Source organism: Drosophila yakuba, chromosome 2L (genome assembly GCF_016746365.2).
Source record: "Drosophila yakuba strain Tai18E2 chromosome 2L, Prin_Dyak_Tai18E2_2.1, whole genome shotgun sequence".
NCBI classification, from domain to species: Eukaryota; Metazoa; Arthropoda; class Insecta; order Diptera; family Drosophilidae; genus Drosophila; species Drosophila yakuba.
In genome coordinates this window covers 21,658,047-21,685,474 of record NC_052527.2, presented here as the reverse complement: position 1 = coordinate 21,685,474, position 27,428 = coordinate 21,658,047, and the positions used below count along the sequence as shown (strand labels likewise).

Here is a 27,428-nt window from a genome sequence, read left to right as displayed (position 1 = left end):
GCCTCGGTTTGGAGTTTTTCTAATAAGGACTTTAGACTTTAGGGTTCTAATGAAGAAAGATGGCTTTTGAATTGCTAACTTTAATTGTCTTGGCATTTCTCTTGGATTCAAGTGCATTCGCTCTTGGATACAAGTGCTCTTATATTCTTTTTTGTTTATTAAATCTAATACTTCTGTTTTTCGGGATTGCGAGTCCGAGCTTTGAACGTGGGAAAGTGACGATGGTGCGAGGGCTTAAGCAAGGATTGTTTAAATTAGGCAACGGATGTTTATTCTACCAGTGGGTGATTTATCTGGAGTTTAGGTTTTTCCACTCAACCCTGTCTTGAGGATCATATGACAGTCTTATTCTTATCTGTTATCTGTTGGGTACATCCAGGGTGTGTTTGGGTGTACATGTTGTATGTGTATTAATGTGTAATTTACTTGTCGTTTCCCCTTTTTTTGTGATTCGTTATTTGTTTAGTACATCCATAAGTGTATATAAGGGCATGGCGGTATATTGCAGCGTTGAGTGAGGCTAGCGACTTAACGATACCCCCTCGATTAGCTCCCCATACGTGGACACACATACACATGTAATATTGCTGACACTGCGGCACATGAAGTAGGGCTTAATAGGATTAAGATTTGATTTTCTTTTTAAGATCCTACTGCACAGTAATCAATGTTTGATTCTGGCAGTTATATATTCGGGGGCACGCCTCTGGGAAAGTGTTGGATGCATTCGTATGTGTGCTAATATAAGAGAGTGTATGCGATGGTGACGTGATGATCTTCGTTTGATTCACAGGTAAAATTTTGATTACAAAATGTTTTTTTCCTTTGTGTATCACAATTCTTGCTTTTCCTTTCTTGAATCACAATTAATTTACTTCCCACATTTTATTTTATGCTTCGTTTACTTTTTTACATTTTTCTTACGTACAGGTAAGTAATAAATAGCAGGCAGGACATTCTACCGGCTACTCCAGTTATTATTCGAGGATCCAAATGAGTGGAAAGTGATAGCGTTTTACTTGCTAAGCAAGTGACGGTTGTATCCTAAGAATGAGACGTCTGATTTGTTGAATAGCTCTTGCGGGATTGAGGCTTTAATAAAAGCCGTTGTCCGTTTCCTAGTCAGAGGCATGGAGGCTTAGGGGGCGGGGTGGCAACTCGCGTGCAATACTATTGAAAGCATAACTTTAACGAGCTCTTCCTCCCTGATATATTGTGGCGGAGCTTGCATGTAGTCTTCTATCTCTCAAAACTTGTTAAGTGTTTGTTGAAAACTTTCCTCCTGCTGAATAAGATGAGAAAGATGCACCTGATTTGATCCACATGTATTAAAGTTGCCGTGAAATAATCCCTCCGCACGCTGATTGATTTGTGTTATAGCAGTATTATGTCTTGCCTCTTGGCGTAGATGGGCTTGTACTTCTTTGTGGTACAACGAATAGCAGCGATGTATTATTTGCTTCTTCACATACAGTGCGTTTTGATTTGAAAGAGCATTTCCTCAATTTGTAGATAACAAACAATATGCACAGCCTCTGCCTGCTTGAGACTCCACGCACTACGATAATCCGATCCTCCAGTTCGTTGACCTTCATAGGAAAAAATAGATAACAATGGAGTTATTGATCTGATCATTTAATTAGTAAATGTAGTAATTCTTGAATAGCGGAGGAAATTCGATCAAATGCTATATTGTTGTTGGTGCATTCGTTGATATTGCAAACAAGAGAAAACTCTGTAGACGAGTTCCTCGACAATTACATACCCGACCCATCTAGTGGTAGATGGGCAGATCAACATTTTTTTTGGCATATTGACAGAAGTCGGCGTTATCGTGGACGGGACAAAATAAAATGAAATGTGGCAAGACAAATAATAAAATAAAAAAAAGAGAGAACGCTAGAGTCGAGTTCCCCGACTATCTGATACCCGTTACTCAGCTGGTGGAAGTGCGAAGGAGTGTCTTCAACTCTGGCAGTTTTTGGGCGGTTTGTGGGCGTTGGAGTGGGCGTGGCAAAATTTTTTTTGGCAATTTGATAGAAATTCACAAAACCAATACAAAAATGAAAAAATATCAAAACATTTTTCAAAAGTGTGGGCGTGGCAGTTTTGGGCGGTTTGTGGGCGTTAGAGTGGGCGTGGCAACATGAATCGACAAACTTGGGCTGCTTCTATGTCTCGAGTCTGTATGCTTAATCTCAACTTTCTAGCTTTTGTAGTTCCTGAGATCTCAGCGCTCAAACGGACGGACAGACGGACGGACAGACGGACATGGCCAGATCGACTCGGCTATTGATCCTGATCAAGAATATATATACTTTATATGGTCGGAAACGCTTCCTTCTGCCTGTTTCAACGAATCTAGTATACCCTTTTACTCTACGAGTAACGGGTATAGCAATAAACAAATGTTTTAAAAATTTGGGCGTTACAGTTCTGGGCGGTTTCTGCGTCTATGTTTCTGTCTCTTTCTAGCTTTTAAAGACAGATGGACGGACAAACGGTCGGATATACAGGCATGGCCAGATTGAATTAGCTAGTGATCCTGATCAAGAATATATATACTGTATAGGGTCGAAAACGCCTCCTAACTGAACACCCACCCATATACCAAAGACATTATAATAATAAGATGCGTAACGGCCAGACATTGGTTTTGCACTATGCAGCCACTTTTTTGGTGACGACCAAAATTGCTCTCTTTTCGCTCGCCTAAAATCGTGAGCGTTAAAATCTAAAAATAGAATTGTCTTGCTTGTATGAGTAAAAACAATAAAGGAGATCGTGTGCATGTGTGCGTGCTTATGCTAGAAGACGATTTTAGGGCCGAAATCAATTTTGATCTAAGAAACAAATTTGATTAATGTTTTGGTTTGAAAGAAGTTTTTTATACCCGTTACTCGTAGATCATTTCTTACCACCCATAATTGCGCCCTTTTTTAAAAATATCAAAATAAAATAAAATTTAAGTGAATCTTATTTGCATTTTAAATACTGAAAATTGGTCATTTTTATACTAGTAATTTGACTAAATAACTATAGTAAATAATTAAAATGTATAAAAGTAAATTATTAAAACTACTGCAATTTTAAACAAAGAATTTTCAAAAAAAAAGAAATTACATTTAAAATATTTCATAAAAATAATTCATAAACTAAAATATTAATTATAAAATAAATAAAAATATGGAAACTCTTTATTGCAAAATTGATTTCATTGATGCACGAAGTGCGGACATAAGCACCGAAGAATCATTGACGTCTTATATTTTTCACACATCGCACGCTGAATACTCTAATGAAAACTATTCTAATATAAAATCATATTTGAAAATTATTATGCATTATTAGGTACATAGATTGTGCTATTATTATTTGAATTTAAATAATTGTTATGTTAAGGCAATGCAAAACTAGAGTTTTTAAGTGGTGGCAATTTATAACAAATAATATAGATTTAAAGTCTAAGAACTTTTAAAATGAAGGGCGTATTTTGTCATTTTTACAATGCATGTGCATACGTGTGCACCAATACAGTGGTCAGCTGTCGCTGTATGCGTACAAGAGAGCTGCTGGCTCTAGAGCTCTCCGCTCACTGGCTTTTGAACAAAATTTCGATAGAGCCTGGAGCCACTTGAAAAGCCACCACGAAAAAATCGTGTGCAAAAAAATCGTATGGCGTTACGCATCTTGTTATTCTAATGTCTTTGCATATACGTTATATGACTAAATTTAAAAAAGCTGCGTTCTGTCGAAACACCATCTTATTCTCTATATTGGATATGCTAATCGTTAACCAAAAAATAAAACGCACAAAATAAAAAGGAACGCTGAAAAGTGTGAAGTTCCGAATACCCACAAGCTGATTGCAAAAAAACTGCGGATTTACAGACATGTACATGTAAAAAAGTGCAAATACATACAACAAGAGGGAATCCTATAGCCGAGTTGCACGACTATCTGATACCCGTTACTCAGCTAGTGGAAGTACGAAGAAGAAATTTTAAGATAGTTTTTTGGCAAAGCTAGAAAAATTTACAAGTCATTATAAAAATATCATATAAATAATTATTTAAATAACAAATATGTAAAAAAGTATCAAAACATTTTTCAAAAGTGTGAGCGTGACAGTTTTTAGCGGTTTGGGGCGTTAAAGTGGGCATGGAAGCATGGGTCAACAAACTGAACCTGCGTCTCTGGAGTCTACATCCTGAATCTCAACTTTCTAGCATTTATAGTTCCTGAGGTCGCGACGTTTATACGGACGGTCGAAAATGCTTCCTTCTGCCAGTTACATACATACTTTTCAACGAATCTAGTATATCCTTTTACTCTATGAGTAACGGGTATTAAAATGAAAAAAAAATTTTACAAACGTGTGAGCGTGGCAGCTTTGGGCGATTTGTGGGTGTTAGAGTGGGCGTGGCAACGTGAATCGACAAACTTGCTCTGCGTCTACGTCTCTGAAATCTGTATGCTTAATCTCATCTTTCTAGCTTTCGTAGTTCCACAGATCTCGACGTTCATACGGACAGACGGACGGACAGACGGGCGGACAGACGGACATGACCAGATCGACTCGGCTATTGATTCTGATCAAGATATATATACTTCATATGGTCGGAAACGCTTCCTTCTGCTGTAACAGGCAAGGAATCTAGTATACCGTTTTACTTTGAGAGTAACGGGTATAAAAATAAAAAGACTTGGAGTTCAAGTTGAAATAAGAACAATGACTGTATTGATTAATATCAAATTAGCAACTAAACTACCTACCTAAATTGTCCCTAAAAAGCTGTGGCTTCAGCTGTCGGTTGCGCTGTCCTTGTTGCCAGGGAATCGGCTTTGCTGCTCCCGATAGGCCGCAACGTTATGTTATGCTTATGTTATGTTGGTTAAATTCAGTCTGGTGGTCAGGGAAAATCATACATATATTTTATACAAATTACGATTACTACGATTTGTGCAGAGATCTATACGACAAAAGATGCGGTGCCTTAGCTGCATCGAATAATTACATAATAGAATCCTTACGTTGATTGTCACATTTAACATAATAAAATACAATTAGTTTACATACATTATGTAACACGTCTGTGCGACTAAACAAGGAGCTGAAAACTTCGCGTCTCTTTTGTAATTACATTTTTTGTGTTTATGTAACATTAGTATTAATCAGTGTTAACTATAGGTACAGTCTTGTTTTTGTGCCAAAAACAATATCAATTTAAACCGCTGACACGACCAATCAAATGCCCACTAACCGCCCAAAAATAACACTACCAAACTTTTGAATAGTTTTTTTACTTTTTATATGGTATTTGTGTTGCCAATTTGCCTATTCCACAATCTATGTTAGGGTATCTGATAGTCAAGGAACTCATCTAAAGCGTCTCTTATTTATGAATATTTTATTAACCGGCTAACTGTAGATGCCTTCTTTTATTTTTTAAGGTTTGTTTTAATTTTAAAATGCCGACAACAAATTTTCCACGCCGACTTATCGCCTTCAACCCGCAAAAAACTGTCACGACTACAATTCCACATTTCCTATTTACTTTTTGTCTTGCCAATTTATATCGCTGTGGCAACAAAAATGTAAAATATATTTTTAACTCGCCAACTAGCTGAGTATCAGGTATCTGATAGTCGAGGAACTCGTCTAAGGGTTCTATTAGTATTTGAATTATATTATTGACTATTTAAATTTCAGATTAGAATATGTTTCTAAAGCAAATACCTAGTGATACGCCAAAACAAATTTGCGTTTTTTGATGGGATATTTTGAATAGTGCACAAAAATTACAATTATTATAAATTTATGGGTGTGATGCATCTAAATGTAGACATTTTGGGTAAAAATATGATTTTTAGAATATAGTATACTTATTACTTATAAAATTTTTAGAAAATTTGAGAAATTGCCAAATTGCGAACCGCAGATGCAGCCCCGTCAACTTTAATTTATTGAAACGTAACCTAAACACGTTGTATGCATATATTGCTGTAACACCGGTCCCTCACTTTGACGTTAAACAGAGCCAAAAAAGCTAGCTCAACGTTCAGTATGTTTCAGTTAACTCGCGGAGAAACTTCGTCGGAGCAAGAGCTTAAGCTTTAAAGAAAAGTGAAAAGTCGTGTTGCTTGTTGGCTTGTTTTGGTTTATCGGGCTAAGTGTCAATGTGCTAATGAGATAGACTGGATAAGGTGCCGCATTTGTAACACCCATTTTATTCTTTTCCAATTGCATACGGTGTTATACCTAACGCAGTGCGATTAACTATTATGATTAAATATTTACATTTTAAAATATATTAAAATGGGTGTTTAAAAGTTCGTTTACTCTGGTGAAAGTGTGCTAACGGTTTGGTATACCTCCAAATACTGGCGTGAACAAACACAGCCTCAGCAGTAGCATTACTGCTGGGCATCAGAAAATTAATCTCACTGCAATGCATATTCATAGGGTATTAAAGTACAACCCAATATATTTAAAAAATTAACATTAGAGTTTAATAACTTGAGTTTTTGTGAACGTAAAGCATCTCCTACTTCTTCGACACACTTTTGAATCGGTACGAATAACCCGGGTAAAAAAATAAAGGACAAGATTTTGGATTATGATTTCATCTACTTAATTATATAAAATTATACAATAACTGCAACCGATGTCGAACTGCAATACGATAACGATATTTAGATGAAATGTAATTTTGACGTATTGAATCGATGTCTTGAGTAGTCACATTTTAATAAATATTATAACAATTTAATTCATATTAAGGCAAGGAGGCGTGCAAGGATAAGAGCAATGATAATAGGATATAACACGTCGGCAACTCGAACGAAATTTTCTTTCTTCATATTGGTTTCTCACAATAAAGAAGAAGGAAGCTAACGGTATTAAGCAAAAGAACATATTTTTACTATGTTACAACTACTATGTTATAAATATGTAATAACACGGCATTGACCGGCATTCCTCTATCTATTATCCCATATTCTTTATGTACATGCATACATTATGTTACATAGTACTTTATAAATGCTATATCCCAGAGTAGAGCCAATATGAGCAAAATAACAATGCTGTTTTTCGTTGTTTTTCTTTGCAAATACAAATATGTTAAAATGGTCCTATACATTAAGTTCGGAACACTTCGAAAAGCACTAGCCGTGTCGATATATGTCTACTATTTCGTCTGTGCGGCTGTATAAACGTCGAGATCTTGAGAACTGTAAGACCTATAGAGGTGAATTCTAACATGTAGAGTAGTGTGACACCTACGCAGTGCGAGACTGTTTAAAAATATTCCTCTCAAACGACCAGCTATATACATAGGTATGTATTACTGACTGATTGAAAAAACAAATATGTCTTTATAATAATATTTTCGCTGAACGATTGAACTTTTAAATGGTAACAAATGTGATTGTGTGTCTTTCTATGGAAGCTACAAAAAGATTGTCACTTTCTAGGCACTTATAAAATCTCCACGTTAGTAATAAAACAAGGCACGTCTAAGTGTAGCTTCCAAGGCTTAATAGGGGCGAATGAAAGACTTGTTTTTGGATTGCTCGCTAAAATCTCTGCGGAACTATAAAAACTATACAAATGTTGAGATAAAGCATTTATATAACTGATACTCGTAGTGTACAAAGGTATACTAGATTCGTAGAACAGTATGTAAGAGGTGGATGGAAGCTCATATGGAAGATAACATATGTACATATATTCTTAATCAGGATCAATTTTTCCACTCCTCACAAACCGCTCAAAATTTCCTCCCCCAAACTTTTGAAAAATAATTTGATAATTTCTTATTTCTTAACTAGTCTGACAAAAATTTTCTATCGATTTACCAAAAAACTATTCTCTGGGACCACTCTAACGCCCCCAAACCGTCCAACACTGTAACGTAGAGTGGGCGTTGAAAGAGTTTTTGTTTGTTTTATTATTTTTTTGCCCTATTTCTATTGATTTGCCAAAAAAAAAATATAGTGAAATTTCTTGTTCACAATCTTATTAAAATTAATGACAGATTATTGCAAAATTCTGGACATCTTAAAAAGAATATGCTCTACAAGGAATGAATTTGTTAATTAATTTAATTTAATTTAATTAAAAAAATTAATTTAATTTAAAAAAAATGTATAAAAAAATGTTTTAGATGTATGGGCGTCAACTAATTTATGCAATGTTTGCTCTTGTTTGAATATATCGTTCCTTCAAACGATAATTTAATGCCTTGGCAAAAAACAAAACTTATAACAACAAAATAGGTTATATTTAATTTATTATAAATTAAGTTACTAGATTTTAGAGCGAACTGCAATTTTACAGATTTCTAAGAATACTCGTAAAGTAAAAGGGTATACTAAATTCGTTGAAAAGTATGTAACAGTCAGAAGGAAGAGTTTCCGACCATATAAATTTATATATTAGGATCATTCGATCTTTACAGTTTTGATTGACAGCATTTAAATTCGATATTCTTGCTTTCTACGCTACCGATACGCCCTATCAAATCAACTTCGTCAAAGCTGCTTATATCACCGGAGCTAAACGAATATCTCATCGTTACTAATTGGAGTTAAAGGAACTGCCGCTGGTGTAAAATTCAAAGTTTGTCTCTGAAATGGGATAATTCCCACCTACTAAAAACGTATTGCCAGATTTTTAGCAAAGATTCACTGTAGAATGCTTATCGGTGCATGTGGACAGATGACAAAGGTCGTATTTAGGGAGTGCAAGATTGGAGCTACCGTTTTAAGTTTGTCATATTTATCCTAGGCAAATTGCAAAGGTCGTATTTAGGGAGTGCAAGATTGGAGCTACCGTTTTAAGTTTACCTGTATTAAAGAAGAACGAAAACAGCCGAGTCTTATATACATACTCTTGATGAACAATATATACATATAAAGGAAAGGTGTGTACCGAATAATAACACCTTATTACATTAAGCACACAAAATGGAGTTCACCGACTATCGGATACCCGTTATCAGATACTTAGCAATACTTTTCTTGGTATACCAATAGAAATAGTCGAAAAAATAATAAAAACAACAACAAACCATGGGCGCTCCAAAAAAACAAGAATAATAAAAAAATATTAAAACATTTTCCAAAAGTGTGGGCGTTGTAATCGTGCGATTTTCATCAAATTATATATATTACAGTCAGCAAATTTTCATCAAGTTAAGGCCGAAAATGTATTAATATATAATTATTAATATCAATATATTATAGAGAATATATTATTATTATTATAATAGATAGAGCAGTTTACAAAACTAAACTAACTTAAGTAATATAGCACTGGCTGCAGGGCCTCTGGCTATGTTGGTTTACAATTTTTATTTATTAATTTATTTTTTAAATCTAATTAATGGCTAGTTGGTTAAATGATTACTGTGTTTGTTGTTGTACATTTGTTTTTTTTTTTGTTTTAAATTTGGTGGTATAATTCTGTTTTTTTTTTGAGGAAACGTATGATTTTTTGTATGTTTTCTGGGTTGGGCTTGCTAAGAAGGTCTAGGAGGTTAGTGTTGCTAAATATGGCTTGCTTGGTTTGTATTATAGAGAATATATACTTTCAATAAGTTAAGTAATAGTTTTCCGACTTTAAAATTTCCAGCTGAAATTGCTGGCAGACTAGGAGCTAAGTACACACTGTAAATCCGAATGCACCGCTAATAGTTGGAAGGTTTCGCTGCTACACCTCCAGATCGCCTTTTTTAATAGGTCGAAGGTCTAGCTTGAGTCCGTTAGGGATCGCTGACGATCGTGATATCTGCCCCGCATTCTCGCACCGTCGGCACGATCTGGCCTTGGTCTGCCGCACTAACTGCTCGGCTTAAATTAAACCAGGCGTATCATTATGATGCTTGGGTGCGCTGCTGCCCGGCAGTGATTACTGCCATGCGACTGCTTGGTGGTTTATCGCCAGTTAGCCTCTGCTTGCGCACAAAAACCACTTAGCTTCGCTTGGGCACTCTGTCCTAATGGTGGGAGAGAACAAACAGATGAAACCTTGCGAAAGTCACCAATGGTGCAGGAGGTACTGCTTTAAATATTTATATTACATATGTAGCAATCGTGTCCTTTGATTTATGACTGAACATCAGCAGATTTAATGAGGTCATGTATATAACATATATAAGTACTTTTTTCACGATCCCCTAGTCATATAAATCGAATGGATTATGACTTTAAACAAATCATATTTAAAACGGGGTTATAAGTACTTCTTCAAAATTGTGAAACCTTCATAGAAATGCAAATGCTATAAGAACTTCGACTTGGCGAAGATAGTTGTACAACTTTAACTTATATAATTAAATGTTAAAAAAGTTTTTCAATATCCATTTGCGGCTGACCGTGCTTATGAATACATAGTTATTTGCTGAATGCTCTTTAGATGTCATTGTTGGGCCTCTGCATAGCATTTAAGAAAATTTTTAACACTTTTATTGTAAAAGGGGAACACGATGTGGCCATAACCATTAAGACTAGAGTTGTTTTATAGCACCAGGATTTTGTCTCTGAGAAGTTTTAAAACTTCGTTTCTAGGCGTCCTGTCTTTATTACTTTACATTTTGTTCTGATACAGTAAGCTGTACGACAATAAAAGTAAATTTAAATGGAAACGCTTTTTGTCGTGGACCATACGGCCAATTAAAAGCCTTAAATAGCAAGTTAAAGGTTTGGAGTTAAAAAGACGATGTAAAACTTTGGAAGTATAAGTGCAAAATCCAAGATTTTAAGTCTTTTAATCTGAGTAACCCGTTACTCAGCTATTGGAAGTGCGAAGGAGAAATTTCAACACTGACAGTTTTTGACGGTTTGTGGACGTGGCAACATGAATCGATAAACTGGAGTCTGCATGCCGAATCTCATATTTCTAGCTTTTATAGTTCTGAGATTTCGACGTTCGTACGGACGGACACAGACAGATCGACTTGATCGAATATATACACTTCATATGGTCGGAAATGCTTCCTTCTGCCTGTTACATACTTTTCAACGAATCTAGTATACCCTTTTAATCTAAGAGTAAGGGGTATAACAAGGGAGAACGCTATAATTGAGTTCCTAGTTTATCAAATACTCGTTGCTCAGAAGTAAGACTGCGAGAAAGAAATTTAGAAATTATTTTGCCATATCTAGCGTGGCCGCTTTGGATGGCTTGTGTGGCTTATCATTTTTTGTCTTTCCTTCGCTATTTATATATATTTTGCGTAAGTTTGCATAACGTTTTGAAATTATTGAAAAGATTATTGTAGTAAAGGAGACTGATAAATAAAGTCAGTGTAGCCATTTTCGTTCGTTTCCGAAGCGTTTAAAACTATAGTATATCATATTTTGATTTGAAAATTTTACAATTGTCTTAAAAGTATTGCTTGCTAGTATACCATTTAGCTGGCATTCAAATTATGTATAAAAATTGAAAATTTTCAATTTATCCATTAATTTATATTTATATCACATTAATGCAATTTTTTTCAAGTTCTTACGTAAAAATATTGGGTTATGAAAACTATCGCTTTTTAAAATTATTTTACGTTCTCGTGTTACTTTTGTATATGTACATTCGTAATACAATTAGCGAAAGTACTAAGATCTCTCAGTAAAGTAGTTTTATAGCATCAGTATTTAGTGCTGAGTAGTATAACAAAAGCAATTAGAGAGTATGAAGTATGGCTATTAAAAGGGTCTTTGCTTTGGGCGAACATCTTTTTATTACCTAAAGGTGTGTTGCTTGTGTTATAGAGGTAGTCCAGCTTACTACCTGTTGACTTTTTGCTGACTGTACGACATTAAAAGTTAATTTAAATGGAATCGCATCAATTATATATACATTATGTAATTTTGAGCCGTGTACTACTATACGGTCGATTAGAAGACTTAAATAGCAAGCTAAATAGAAAAAAAGTCTGTTAGACTGTAGACTACGTACTGACCTGACGTCGCGACAAATGGTTTAAAATAAAAAAAGTCGGTGTAGATCCTAAGAAGTCCACGTCCGACCCACTAAATTGAAATAAACTTCGTTTTTAGCAACATGCTTCAAAAAATTGCATTGTATCTTATTATCTGGAGTTGCAACACATTGGCTGCGGACATCCTAATGGCAACACAAGGTAAGAATAGTCTAAGACTATATATTTTTTGTAAGAGTCAATGAAAATGAAAAAGTTTTATTTTTTGGATACCAACATCTAAGTTTATTAGTTAAAAATCAAATTTGTAATAACTTAAAATTGCTTACTCAATTCTATTAAATGTCTTTAATTAAGTTAAAACTTTCAAGATTAAAGTTATATTAATTTTGAATGTATAGGAGTCTTTATTCATGCGATTATAGGCTACTATAAGCAGTTAATTTTTTCAGTTGTCTTTACGTTATTAGCTCATCATGAAAATAAATTATATTGGGTTTTTTCTTATACAACATTATAAATTTTTATTCTCATAGATCGATACATACCGAGCGTGCCATCCCTTTTAATCATATATATTTATACCCGTTACTCGTAGAGTAAAAGGGTATACTAGATTCGTTGAAAAGTATGTAACAGGCAGAAGGAAGCGTTTCCGACCATATAAAGTATATATTCTTGATCAGGATCAGTAGCGGAGTCGATTTGGCCATGTCCGTCTGTCCTTCCGTCTGTCCGTCTGTCCGTCTGTCCGTCCGTCCGTCTGTCCGTCTGTCTGTCCGTATGAACGTCGAGATCTCAGGAACTACAAAAGCTAGAAAGTTGAGATTAGCAATACAGACTCCAGGGACATAGACGCAGCGCAAGTTTGTCGATTCATGTTGCCACGCCCACTCTAACGCCCACAAACCGCCCAAAACTGCGACGCCCACATTTTTGAAAAATGTTTTGAAATTGTTTCATTTTTGTATTAGTCTTGTAATTTTCTTTCTATTTACCAAAAAAAATTTTTGCCACGCCCACTCTAACGCCCACAAACCGCCAAAAACTGCCACGCCCACACTTTTGAAAATTGTTTTGAAATTTTTTCATTTTTGTATTAGTCTTGTAATTTTCTTTCTATTTACCAAAAAACTTTTTGCCACGCCCACTCTAACGCCCACAAACCGCCAAAAACTGCCACGCCCACACTTTTGAAAAATGTTTTGAAATTTTTTCATTTTTGTATTAGTCTTGTAATTTTCTATCGATTTACCGAAAAACTTTTTGCCACGCCCACTCTAACGCCCTCAAACCGCCCAAAGCTGATACGCCCACACTTTTGAAAAATGTTTTGATATTTTTTCATTTTTATATTGGTCTTGTAAATTTCTATCTATTCGCCAAAAAACTTTTGGCCACGCCCACTCTAACGCCCACAAACCGCCAAAAACTGTCCTTCGCACTTACACTAGCTGAGTAACGGGTATCAGATAGTCGGGGAACTCGACTATAGCGTTCTCTCTTGTTTTTTCTTATTGCTGTTACAATACAATGACATGGGCAATACATATTAGAAAAACAATTGTTCACATTCATTTCATTTTGATTGTTCTTTAAGCTCAGCAACAATGTCATTGTCCAAAGATCAAATCTGGTAGACCTGAGAAGCAGTATATTCGTTTTCAGAGACAAATTTCTTTTTTCAGCCCCAATGTATTGTTTGATTTATTTATGAATCAAAATAGGCGATCGCGCCTTTAAGAAAAAAAAATTCGAATATCAATTTTTTGACGACCTCAAAACAAGGGATTTTTGTTTGATATCACCAAATTTATGAACTTGTAATACAATTTTAGCTTGTCTGCGCTCTCAATATTATTTTTATTAGTTATTTTGTAATATGTTAAAAACGATATATCCGAAACAATATATACGTATATATATATTAAAAATCAACCGTCAAGTCGACGAGCTTTGAAATTTCTGCAAAAAGCATTCAGAAAAAGCCTTCGTTGGTCTGGTAAATAAAAACATTATAAAATTATTTACTTCCTAAAAGTTGGTTTCAGAATGAGAACTGATTTGATTTTTTTCCTTTTTTAATTTAATTAAATTAAAAAAAAAACATTTGAAAAACTTCTCTAATGAAGAAAATTACTCAATGAATTGATATTTGTACAAAGTAAAAATATATTTTAAAAAATTTTCAGGCGGAACGAAGTCTCACAAGATACCATTCTGGGAGTTGGCTAAGGGATTAATATCCAGGTATATATATGAAATCAGATATTTTTTAAAATTTGTTTCTATCATATTATATAATGCTAATAATATTCATTTCTTTTGGGTCTTTGTTCTTGTCAAGTAAATTGTATTTATCCTACGTTGTAACGCTCAGTACCCGTAGAGAACAAAATTTTTTTATCAGGACTACTACCGTTCATTCATTCGTGCATCCGATGACATCAAGGACATTTTTTTTTTACATTAATTTTACCCTTAGGAGCAGAGTCACTACCTACCTTTTATAGCAGATTTCTAGTTAACCATACGAATTTTCTAAATGTTTTTTATTATATTATATTATATATTTATAGCAGATTTCGCGGTAAACTTTCCGGTTGTTAAAACTGTTTGAAATAAAGTTTATTTTTGACCCTAAATGTAGACCCAGTCGGAACTAACTCTTTTTCGAACGAAAGGTGTTCCACAAGAAGGAATTCTTTTCAGAATCAATTCTACTGAAAACTCGAATTAAGTTCTTCTAATTGAAGGGTACCCAAAAAATATAATAAACAAATTCCGGGCTTAAAAGATAACATATTTTTTATGTTATGGTAACTAAAATAGGTGTGTGTAAGTTTCTGTATTAGTAGCCGTATTGAATTTTTGTTATAAATGTTTATTCTGATAGAGCAATCATTTGCACTATAAAGATTATATAGAACTGTATTAGGAATGATTAATACTCAACAAGCAAATGACCAAATTTGAAAGCCGTCACGAAATTTCTAAGACACCAGGAAATACTGACGATATTGACTCTTTTGTACTATGGCGGTCAAAATACAGCGTCAGGCAATGTAGAAAATCATAATGTTTTATATATAATATTTCATATATGTATGTTGATGATTGATTTTGATTTTTTGTATGTCTATTAATATACACAATTTTAAAAAAAATAAAAGGTAAAATCAAAATATAATTGAAAAAGTTGTTAGTATTTGACATACTATAACATAACATAACATATTTTCGTCTTGTACCGGAAAATAGAAATATGAGCCAACCCCGCATTCAAACAAAGAATTTGTCACATAGAGGATCTACAGAATTTAGTATTCATTTAAGCATTTAAACGTCAGCATACCATTTTAAATCACAGATCACCAAAGCCTTAACTCTGTAAAAACGATCTAACAGAAATGGACGAAAAAGACATTTTGGACAACCGGAAAGTACCACATTTGGAGAAAATTAAAGAAATCTAAAAATTTAATTTTGTCCTGAAACCCGAAAAAACATCCACACATTTTTTAGAAGTGTAGGCGTGACAGTTTTTGGCGCTTTGAGGGCTTTTCAGTGGGCGTGGCAACATGGGTTAACAAATTTGCACTGCGTTTATGTCTCTGGAGACTGCATGCTGAATCTCAACTTTCTAGCTTTTATAGTTCCGAAGATTCCGACGTTCATACGGACAGAGGGAAGGAACAGACGGACATGGCCAGATCGACTCAGCTCGACTCTATATACCTTTAATGGTCGGAAACGCTTTTTGCCTACAAACTGCCAAAGAGTTAACATTTGTTAACATTTATCCTTCGCACTTCCACTAGCTAAGTAACGGGTATCAAATAGTCCGGGAACTCGACTATAACGTTCTCTCTTGTTATACCCGCTACTCGTTTTTTATACCCGTTACTCGTAGAGTAAAAGGGTATACTAGATTCGTTGAAAAGTATGTAACAGGCAGAAGGAAGCGTTTCCGACCATATAAAGTATATATATTCTTGATCACGATCAATAGCCGAGTCGATTTGGCCATGTCCGTCTGTCCGTCCGTCTGTCCGTCAGTCTGTCCGTCAGTCTGTCCGTATGAACGTCGAGATCTCAGGAACTACAAATGCTAGAAAGTTGAGATTAGGAATACAGACTCCAGGGACATAGACGCAACGCAAGTCATGCTGCCACGCCCACTCTAACGCCCACAAACCGCCCAAAACTACCACGCCCACACTTTTGAAAAATGTTTTGATATTTTTTTCATTTTTGTATTGGTCTTGTAAATTTCTATCGATTTGCAAAAAAACTTTTTGCACCGCCCACTCTAACGCCCACAAACCGCCCAAAGTTGCCACGCCCACACTTTTGAAAAATGTTTTGATATTTTTTTCATTTTTGTATTAGTCTTGTAAATTTCTATCTATTTGCCACCAAAAACTGTTCTTCGCACTTACACTAGCTGAGTAACGGGTATCAGATAGACGGGGAACTCGACAATAGCGTTCTCTCTTGTTTTTGTATTAATTTTGTAAATTTCAATCTATTGGCAGAAAAAGGTTTTCCCACGCCCACCCTAAAGCCCACAAACCGCCCGGTTTTTAATTTTTTTTCTCCTTAGGAAACTGTATTTTTCTTAACAGCTTTTTAAATAACATTGTCATCTCTGTTGAAATTCTTTTTGTAAGTATCGTTTTTGTGTCAGTATCGTTTACATCATTTTTTTTTGTTCGCGCGAGTCATACGGTCACGCTTTCCGCCCATCCGATCGAGCGGCCGTTTATCGTACGGCTCGGTTCGCGAAAATGTAGACGCGATATAGGAACGAGTACAGAAGCGAGAAAATGTATAAATATTAGTAATTTTATTAGTAAGATCGAATTATGTGTTAAATATGATAGATAGATAATTGTGATATGATATGATAAATATGAATATGATATATGATTGCTTTAAGAGTGTCAGATAGTCAAGATTAGAGATAATAGGATAAAGTTATAGTCAGAACATAATATTCTGTAGAGATGATGCAACTAAAAGTTATATCTACAATGATTTAGGATTAGAAGTATGTAGCTCTAGTGTATCTGCTTGGAACAGAGAAATTTAGCCGACTAACCATGTCGGGACTATCAACTTTACCAAGAATAAGCTTAAATATGAAGACTGTTCCAAGCATCGTTCTACGGTTAGCAAGGGAGCGTAAATTACTTATCATTAGTCTACTTGAATAAATATGTATTTTAAGGTTTGCACCCAATTTAGGCGTGGTAAGGCAAACAGTAAAAAGTTCTTTTGAACCAATTCAATGCGGACTACGAGTAAACTGTCTTGGGTTGACACGACAGAAAGTCATAACTTTACACTTCGAGCCATTAAGGTCTAGCATATCGTCTGCGAGCATGAGTACACGCGAATGTTTTATTACTAAGGGAAGGTCGTTAATAAATAAGGTACAAAGGAGCGGACCAAGGTGGCTCCCTTGTGGGACACCGGATGTGACTCGGAGAATACAATCAAGAAAATTTTTAACTAGGACTCGTTGCGTCCTGCCATTCAGATAACATAAAACCCAATTTAGAAGATCAACAGAGAAACCTAATGAATTTCGTTTCCTTACTAGAAAAAATTGATTAACAAAGTCAAATGCTTTACTAAAAACAGTGTAGATGACATCGGTTTGAAGATTGATTTTGAAGGCCTGTATTACCAGGAAAGTTGGCTCCAAAATTTTAGTGGTTGTTCATCTGGGTTTCATAAAACCATGCTGACATGGTGATATAATTGAGCTACAAAGGAGCTGCAAATGAGGAGTGATATTGTAAAGCTTAGTGATAGCCGACAATTTAGAGATTCCTTTGTAATTGCTTGCATCCAATTTGCTACCTTTTTATTTAGAGGGATCACAAAGGACTCCTTCCACATATGCGGGAACTGTGAAGATTCCAGAGATAAGGTAAACAGTTTCAGTAGAGGCTTGCACAAGGTTTCCGCACAGAATCAAAGCACAGAGCCGGGGATTTTGTCGGGGCCTGGCGAATAGACTGGCTTAACACGCTGAAGATCGTAAAGCAGGGAGCTTCCGTTTAGAGTGGGCAAAATATTAACTTCGACTTTGATACCGCGTAAAAGAAAAATTTGGCAAATAGATCGGCTATTGCATGATCCGATGTTACCTTTATATTTTCAAAAAATACCGAGGAAGGGTAAGAAATTGTTTTGCGCTTATGGCTAACGAAATTATAACACTGTTTCGGATACTGCGCGAACTGGAACTGACAACGGTTAAAATAGTTCTTGTAACACTGAGCATTAAGCACGGTATAATTCAACAGAGAACTTAAATATTAAGAAAGGATAGGCTGAGAATCGGTATTTTTTAATTTTGAATACAATCTGGACTTTACATTTCTTAGGTGTGTCAACTCTTTGTTAAACCAATAAGGCTTGTTAGAAATTGACGGAGAGTACATAGGAACACAAGAGTTAAAAAACAAGAGAGAACGCTATAGTCGAGTTCCCCGACTATCTGATACCCGTTACTCAGCTAGTGTAAGTGCGAAGGACAGTTTTTGGCGGTTTGTGGGCGTTAGAGTGGGCGTGGCCAAAAGTTTTTTGGCAAATAGATAGAAATTTACAAGACTAATACAAAAATGAAAAAATATCAAAACATTTTTCAAAAGTGTGGGCGTGGCAGCTTTTGGCGGTTTGTGGGCGTTAGAGTGGGCGTGGCAAAAAGTTTTTTGACAAATCGATACAAATTTACAACACCAATACAGAAATGAAAAAATATTAAAACATTTTTCAAAAATGTGGGCTTGTCAGTTTTGGGCGGTTTGTGGGCGTTAGAGTGGGCGTGGCAACCTGAATCGACAAACTTTCGCTGCGTCTATGTCTTGGGAGTCTGTATGCTTAATCTCAACTTTCTAGCTTTTGTAGTTCCTGAGATCTCGACGTTCATACGGACGGACAGACGGACAGACGGACGGACATGGCCAGATCGACTCGGCTACTGATCCTGTCAACTCTTTGTTAAACCAATAAGGCTTGTTAGAAATTGACGGAGAGTACATCGGAACACTAGAGTTAAAAAACAAGAGAGAACGCTATAGTCGAGTTCCCCGACTATCTGATACCCGTTACTCAGCTAGTGTAAGTGCGAAGGACAGTTTTTGGCGGTTTGTGGGCGTTAGAGTGGGCGTGGCCAAAAGTTTTTGGCAAATAGATAGAAATTTACAAGACTAATACAAAAATGAAAAAATATCAAAACATTTTTCAAAAGTGTGGGCGTGGCAGCTTTTGGCGGTTTGTGGGCGTTAGAGTGGGCGTGGCAAAAAGTTTTTTGACAAATCGATACAAATTTACAACACCAATACAGAAATGAAAAAATATTAAAACATTTTTCAAAAATGTGGGCGTGTCAGTTTTGGGCGGTTTGTGGGCGTTAGAGTGGGCGTGGCAACCTGAATCGACAAACTTGCGCTGCGTCTATGTCTTGGGAGTCTGTATGCTTAATCTCAACTTTCTAGCTTTTGTAGTTCCTGAGATCTCGACGTTCATACGGACAGACGGACGGACAGACGGACGGACAGACGGACATGGCCAGATCGACTCGGCTACTGATCTTGATCAAGAATATATATACTTTATATGGTCGGAAACGCTTCCTTCTGCCTGTTACATACTTTTCAACGAATCTAGTATACCCTTTTACTCTACGAGTAACGGGTATAATTATTTAATAACGGTATTCAATATATTTAGGGCATCCGCCATTTTACAGGAGTAAGGATCGGAACAATTAAAGCCAGATATAAAGTTATTGATCCTAAAAAAGGTTGCCTTGCGAAAACAATAAATTCGCTTGGTTGACTTCTCTGATGTCTCTTTTATTACGGTACCGATGTCGATTGTCACCTCGAAAGTAGGATGATATGGATCTCCAGGTTGAGTAAGAGGTGCTACTCTGGACAGAAACACACTTTCAGGACTAGTCACAAGACATAGATCCAATCGACCCAGTGAGTGTCGAATATATTTAACTTGCGACAACGATAAGTCGAGCAAGCCGTCAATAAAGTCATGTTGTACTACTTATACGGAGAAGGATATTAGATCTTTCTCCTGGGGACCACATAGTGCCAGGTATATTTAAATTACCGGGAACTACTGATTGGTCCCTATCGGACAGTCTATTTGAAACGGATAGCGGAGAACTCAGGAGACATCGGAATGTAAGAACACGTAATATAAACAGAGCTATCAGAAAATTACATCTTTACGCATATGAGTTCAACTTTACGCGAGTCGTCCTCTGACGTGAGGGTACACCTAACCGCAATTAGGACTCCACCTCCCCGTCTGGAGGGTCGATCATGCATGTATAATGTGTACACACCTTAAAAACTTCAGAGCTAAGTATTTCCGGCTTTAACCAAGTCTCTGTAAGCACAATGATATGGGATGCCACGGAAAGGCTATAGAATTTAGTTAGCTTGCTACGCAAGGCTCTTTAATTTTTATAGGAGATAGTAAGACTGGATGTTAGTTTTGTTAAGAAGAAGGAGAGGTGGGTGGTGCAGTGGTCTGGCCGCGTGAGGGAGTTTAATTCACAGAACATATGTTCAAAAATAGTTCATTAGGGACAGTAATCTTGAAAGATGAAATGTCCCTAGCGTATAAAAAGTTAAATTTTTCCACTTTTATATTTTCGGCTTTTGTTATGTCTTGTTTTTTTGCGCTTTGGAGATTATTATAATAGTTTAAGGCTGCTCAGGCTTTGTTACCAGACGGCATTTGTTTCGAAAGCAGACAACATTAGTTTCCATATTTTTAAGATTCAGACCATTGTACAAATACACAAAATAAAAACTTGTAAGCGAGCTGTTAAATGTATCGCAAGAGCGCAGTCAGCACGAAATATTAATTTCGGAGAAACTGAATTGATGATGATGAATTGAAATTCAGTTTATTAAACATGCTTATAAATAACGAAAAAGTTATAAAATAAAAATTCGGACCTGTATGCTTCTGTTTTCAGAGGGCACAATATTACCTTTCTAAGTGGATTTCCGGCTGATTTTAATATTGAAGGACTGCACGAGGTAGCACCAGCCGGCCTAGTTGAATATATCCACAACTATACCAATTGGGATCTTTTGGGCTCACGAATGGCTGGAGAAATGCCCATTAAGCCCTGGGATGGCCTGCGATACGCTTTCGAAGTAAGTTGAAAAATTAAACTGATTAAAGATTATCAGCAATATAAAGAAGTTGAATGACTCTTTGCAAAATGCTTATATTGATTAATACAAAATCTATTCCACAGTCGTACTAGGTAAAGATCGAAATATTATTAAGTTAATTTGATAGAAAAACAAGAGAGAACGCTATAGTCGAGTTCCCCAACTATCTGATACCCGTTACTCAGCTAGTGGAAGTGCGTAGGAGATTCTTCAACACTGACAGTTTTTGGCGGTTTGTGGGCGTTAAAGTGGGCGTGGCAAAAAGTTTTTTGGCAAATCGATAAAAATTTACAAGACTAATACAAAAATGAAAAAATATCAAAACATTTTTCAAAAGTGTGGGCGTGGCAGCTTTGGCCGGTTTGTAGAAGTTAGAGTGGGCGTGGCGAAAAGTTTTTTGGCAAATCGATAGAAATGAAAAAATATCGAAACATTTTTCAAAAGTGTGGGCGTAGCAGCTTTGGGCGGTTTGTGGGCGTTAGAGTGGGCGTGGCAACATGAATCGACAAAGTTGCGCTGCGTCTATGTTCCTTTTACCCTACGAGTAACGGGTATAATTACTATACTGTACCCGGCTATATTCTCGCAAAACGAAACGTACGACGCACGGCAGCGCACCTCGATCGGTTGGGCGGAAGGTGGGGACGTGGGACTCGCACGCAAAAAAAATAAATATATATATATCTCACCCCAACGGCGAACTGGTGCATAAGAAAGGAGTAAATTTTCCGGAACACAATTTCGTTTTGCGTTACAATTTATAGTTATATTTGTCTCACAATATATTGTATTAGTATTTTTATACCCGTTACTTGTAGAGTATACAGATTCATTTAGTATACTAGATTCGTTGAAAAGTATGTAACACGCAAAAGGAAGCGTTTCCGACCATATAAAATATATATAAAGGATCAGGATCAATAGCCGAGTCGATATGACCATGTCCGTCTGTCTGTCCGTCCGTATGAACGCTGAGACTCAGGAACTACAAAAGCTAGAAAGTTGAGACTATGCATACAGACAGATACATAGATGCCCACAAACCGCCCAAAACTGCCTTGCCCACCCTTTGAAAAATATTTTGATATTTTTTCATTTTTGTATTAGTCTTGTAAGTTTCTATCGATTTGCCAAAATCCAAGTTGGCTCCCTTGTGGGACACCAGATGTGACTCTAACAATACAATAAGAGAATTTTTAAATATGACTCGTTGCGTCCTGCCATTCAGATAACAAAAAACCCAATTTAAAAGATCAACAGAGAAACCTAATGAATTACGTTTCCTTACTAGAAAAAAATTGATTAACAAAGTTAAATGCTTTACTAAAAACAGTGTAGATGACATCGGTTTGAAGATTGATTTTGAAGGCCTGTATTACCATGAAAGTTGGCTCCAAAAGGTTAGTGGTTGTTAATCTGGGTTTCATAAAACCATGCTGACATGGTGAAATAATTGACCTACAAAGATGCTGCAAATTGGGAGTAATATCGTAAAGCTTAGTGATAGTCGGGAATTTAGAGATTCCTTTGTAATTGCTTGCATCCAATTTGTTACCTTTTTTATTGAGAGGAATCACAAAGGACTCCTTCCATATATGCGGGAACTGTGAATATTTCTGAAATACGTTAAACAGTTTTAGTAGAGGCTTGCACAAGGTTTCCGCACAGAATCAAAGCACAGAGCCGGGGATTTTGTCGTGGCCTGGCGAATAGACTGGCTTAACACGCTGAAGATCGTAAAGCAGGGAGCTTCCGTTTAGAGTGGGCAAAATATTAACTTCGACTTCGATACCGCGTAAAAGAAAAATTTGGCAAATAGATCGGCTATTGCATGATCCGATGTTACCTTTGTATTTTCAAAAAATACCGAGGAAGGGTAAGAAATTGTTTTGCGCTTAATGTTAACGAAATTATAGAACTGTTTCGGATCCTGCGCGAACTGGAACTTGCAACGGTTTAAACAGTTCTTGTAATTCTGAGCACTAAGCACGGTCAGGGAGTCCCAGGAGATAAGTCTATTGAGCAGTCTATTGAGTCAAGAATAGCAAAGCGAGCAAAGGTGCTTTAAGTGACTAAAATTATGTCTGATTGCAGCCTAACACACGAGCCTTGTCAATCGAGGAGGGAACCAAATGCTTTCTGTGCGTCAGTGCTGAGAGAAGCGACGCGAAGCGCATAGCAGGCCACGATCATTGCTGGTGAAATGAAAGGTTTAGCAGAAGAATAAGCCCAGCTTTCACTACCGCACTAATATCTCCGATATTACAATAAGATGACCAGCCACAGACCAACCATTGCAAAGATGCTTTAACCCATAGATGCGCCACAGATAGGTCATTTAAGAATCTCTGCGCCGCCGAAATCGCTATAGGTATCGTAGGGTGCATAACTCAAGCAGTCTAAAAAAAACACAGAGCAACCACCGCCTCCAGAAACCAGTCAGATAAAATCACTGCTTACCGAAACAGCAACATGCTCCTTTGGCAAGTGTATGCCGAGAAACACAGGTGAAGTCTCAGACGTCACAATAAAGATAAGATTGAGCACTCTGAAGCATTTGCTTTCGCAGAAAACACGGATCCAGAAGCTAGTTCTGATAAAAAAAAGCTGAGCAAGCCAAGTAATGTAGGGAGTGCGGATTATGGATATGCTACGGATATCGGTCGACGAATACCATGTCTTAGCTCCCCTTAGCTGGCAATTATATTCTTTACTTGTTATACTGTATTTATTTACGTCTAAAAGGATAAAGCTAAAAAACAAGAGGGAACGCTATAGTCAAGTTCTCCAACTATCAAATTTATATTTCAGAACTAATTGTTTTCGCGGTTTGTGGGCGTTAAAGTGGGCCTTGAAAAAAGATTTTTCACAAATCGAGCAAAATTTAGAAGACTAATCAAAAAATATCAAAACATTTTTCAAAAGTGTAGGCGTGGCAGCATGGGTTATACAACTTGCGCTGCGTCTATGTCCCTGTAGTCTGCATGCTGAATCTCAACATTCTAGCTTTTATAGTTCTTGAGATCTCGACGGTCCTACAGACAAACGGACATGGCCATATCGACTAAGCTATTGGTCTTGATCAAATATATATACTTTTTATGTGGTTGGAAACGCTTCCTTCTGACTGTTACATATTTTTCAACGAATCTAGTATACCCATTTACTCTACGAGTAACGGGTATTAAAATATGTGTGTGTCTTGCACATAATTTTAAAAGCGAAACTAAGGGTTTTCCTTTCATATTTAGTCGAATTATCCAAAATGATGTGGAATTATAAGTGTTCTTTTATTTTTAAGGATTTTATCTCGCATTTTCTAATTAGGACCAGAAGAATACATTAATACTATTCCAGTGAACCGTCCATTTGACTAAATATTAACCAAAAAATCGAAATTTTGAAATTAAAAATATTAAGTTAGAGAAAATTAAGAAACGATACAAAAAAAATAATGTGTATTTAATTAACAGTCATGCGATGCAATGTTTCGTGACTCAAAAACTATGGAGCTGACCACGAAATCCTTTGATTTGGCCATATTGGATGGAGCTTTTCCAGAGTGCTTTTTGGGATTAATATACGATTTAAGGATTCCATTTATGTACATAAACACGGTGGGCTTCTATACAGGAAGTATCTCGACTGCAGGAAATCCTGTTAGCTACGCTATTACTCCAAACTTCTATTCTCGATTTACGGACACAATGAATCTTTACGAACGGGCTATTAACACGGCCATGCAAATAGGACAAACAATTATGCACATGGTGAGTAAAATTCATATCTTAGCCTAGCATTAATTAATGACCATTCATTTAATTTTTTTATAGTATGTAATGCGTCGGACACACCTTGTGATGCGAGAGCACTTGGGTGCTCAAATCCCGCATCCCTATGAAATGTCGCGCAACGTGAGTTTCATTTTGCAAAATGGACACGCAGTTTTATCTTATCCCAGAGCCTTAAATCCAAATGTAGCAGAAGTGGCTTGCATTCACTGTAGGCCAGCTAGAAAACTTCCTAGACACCTTGAGGATTTCATCGGTGCTTCTGGATCATCAGGATTCATTTATGTTTCTATGGGTTCTTCCGTAAAGGCCGCGAACATGCCAGAGGCCTTGCGTCACATGCTTGTAAAGACCTTTGCACGTCTTCCGTATCATGTTCTATGGAAGTATGAAGGCAGTTCAGATATAAAAGATATCACATCAAACGTAAAACTTTCACAATGGCTACCGCAACAGGACATCTTAGGACATCCGAAGATTAGAGCGTTTGTAACACATGGAGGCTTGCTTAGCATGTTTGAGACGGTATTTCATGGAGTACCCGTAGTTACAATGCCGGTATTCTGCGACCACGATGTTAACTCAGCCAAGGCCGAGATCGACGGTTATGCAATAAAGCTAGATCTTCAGACGCTATCAGCCAATCAGTTATACAAGGCTATTATGAAAGTGATTCACGATCCTCACTACAAAAATTCAGCACGATATCGGCAAAAGCTCTTTTTGGACCAGCGCTCAACAGCGCTAGATACTGCAATATACTGGACCGAATATGTGCTCCGACACAATGGCGCTTATCATCTACAGTCTCCCTCCCGAAATATGACGTGAGTTTAAAACGATTATTTTCGTTTTACCATATTAATCCTTTTTATTTAGATGGTGGCAATACTACTTACTCGACGTAGTTGCGGTTTATTTTATTTTATTTTACGGCCTGATTTTAGCACTGAAGCGCATGGATTTCCGATCCGAAAAGGTACGGAATCTTCATTTCCTGATGGCCCCTTTATTTACAATAGCAAAGTCGAAGTCAAAGAAGATTTAACAAAACGCTATAATATCCCTATAGTGGGAGTACATAAAAACTAAGTAGAATACAATGTGATTCACAGCGTCAATGAAACTTTTGACTATTCCAAGTATTGTATTCAAAATTGTATATATAAAATATCCCAAGTGGGCAGTTTTAATATTAAGAAAGATACGTTTTGATTCAAAGCGTAAAAAAAGAACATATTAAAAATTTGTGACTATTCCAATTATACCTTCATTAAATTACTTATGTTAAACTAAATAAATTAATGTATAAACCCATATTTATCTTATTGACACTGAATTTATGATATTAATAAAAGCTCATTCTACTTAAAACATCTTCCATAAAAATGTGCAAATAAATTGCAATAAAAACACAGGAAATGTTATAGTCGAGTTCATCGACTATCTGTTACTAAGCTAGTAAAAGTCCGAAGGAAAAATTTGAACTCCGATTGTTTTTTGCGGTTTGTGGGCGTTAGGCAAACGATTTTTGGCAAATCTAAAGAAATTTACAAGACTAATAAAAAATGAAAAAATTTCAAATCATTTTTCAAAAGTATGGTCGCGGCAGTTTTTGTCTCTTTGTGGGCGTTAGAGTGGGCGAGGCAACATAGTCAGATCGACTCGGCTATTGATTTTGATATACATATATACTTTTTATATACTATATATATACTTATGATCAGAAACGCTTATGCCAGTTACATACTTTTCAACAAAACTAGAATAGCCTTTTACTCTACAGGTAACTGGTATAATTGTGAACGAATCGGTACGGATTGCAGAAGCTATCTCAGAACGTATCTTAGCGTCTTTGCTTGACGCCCAAACGACGGATTTTAGTTTTTCGCGCGTCCTAGGGTCGCTGCTGTGTATCTTACGGCTCGATTTGCAAGAAGATAAACAAGTTATATAAAATTGTAATGGAACCAGGAAATGTATACAGATTAGTAAGATTAATAAATGTGCTTAAACAGGCATGCTCCGGTAATCGAATTCGTAAGTTTTTTACGATTTCGATTTGAAATCGTAAAATTTGTGCTCCGGTTTTCGAAATCATAAGAATTTTTCGATTTCTAAAACGGGCACTATTGTCTGGCCGAAAGAAAAAGCAAATGCCTTTTTATACCCGTTACTCGTAGAGTAAAAGGGTATACTAGATTCGTTGAAAAGTATGTAACAAGCAGAAGGAAGCGTTTCCGACCATATAAAGTATATTTATTCTTGATCACGATCAATAGCCGAGTCGATTTGCCCATGCCCGTCTGTCCGTCCGTCTGTCCGTCCGTCCGTATGAAAGTCGAAATCTCAGGAACTACAAAAGCTAGAAAGTTGAGATTAAGCATACAGACTCCAGAGACATAGAAGCAGCGAAAGTTTGTCGATTCATGTTGCCACGCCCACTCTAACGCCCACAAACC

General features: G+C 36.3%; 1 protein-coding gene and 1 long non-coding RNA gene across 2 annotated transcripts; one reads left to right on the top strand and one right to left on the bottom strand.

The window, feature by feature from the left end:
- Positions 1-845: 845 nt before the first annotated feature.
- LOC120320577 lies at positions 846-6,076 on the bottom strand. The gene is made up of 2 exons (XR_005560109.2): positions 4,777-6,076; positions 846-1,589 (listed from the first exon to the last, which is right to left on the bottom strand). It is a non-coding gene; the product is annotated as an uncharacterized LOC120320577 (long non-coding RNA).
- Positions 6,077-6,091: 15 nt separating this feature from the next.
- Positions 6,092-26,340, top strand: LOC6539122 (UDP-glucosyltransferase 2). Its single transcript, XM_002085987.4, has 8 exons — positions 6,092-6,207; positions 7,150-7,342; positions 12,064-12,146; positions 14,138-14,195; positions 20,971-21,154; positions 24,649-24,945; positions 25,009-25,793; positions 25,846-26,340. Exons 3-8 carry the CDS (start codon positions 12,068-12,070, stop codon positions 26,012-26,014), a joined length of 1,572 nt encoding a protein of 523 aa, XP_002086023.1. The 5' UTR covers positions 6,092-6,207; positions 7,150-7,342; positions 12,064-12,067; the 3' UTR covers positions 26,015-26,340.
- The last annotated feature ends 1,088 nt before the right edge of the window (positions 26,341-27,428 follow it).

Coding starts and splice junctions, on each gene's coding strand:
- LOC6539122 (XM_002085987.4), top strand. CDS start 12,068: ATGCTTCAAAAAATTGCATTGTATCTTATTATCTGGAGTTGCAACACA. Junction 24,946..25,008: donor GACAAACAATTATGCACATG/GTGAGTAAAATT, acceptor ATTTTTTTATAG/TATGTAATGCGTCGGACACA. Junction 25,794..25,845: donor TCTCCCTCCCGAAATATGAC/GTGAGTTTAAAA, acceptor CTTTTTATTTAG/ATGGTGGCAATACTACTTAC.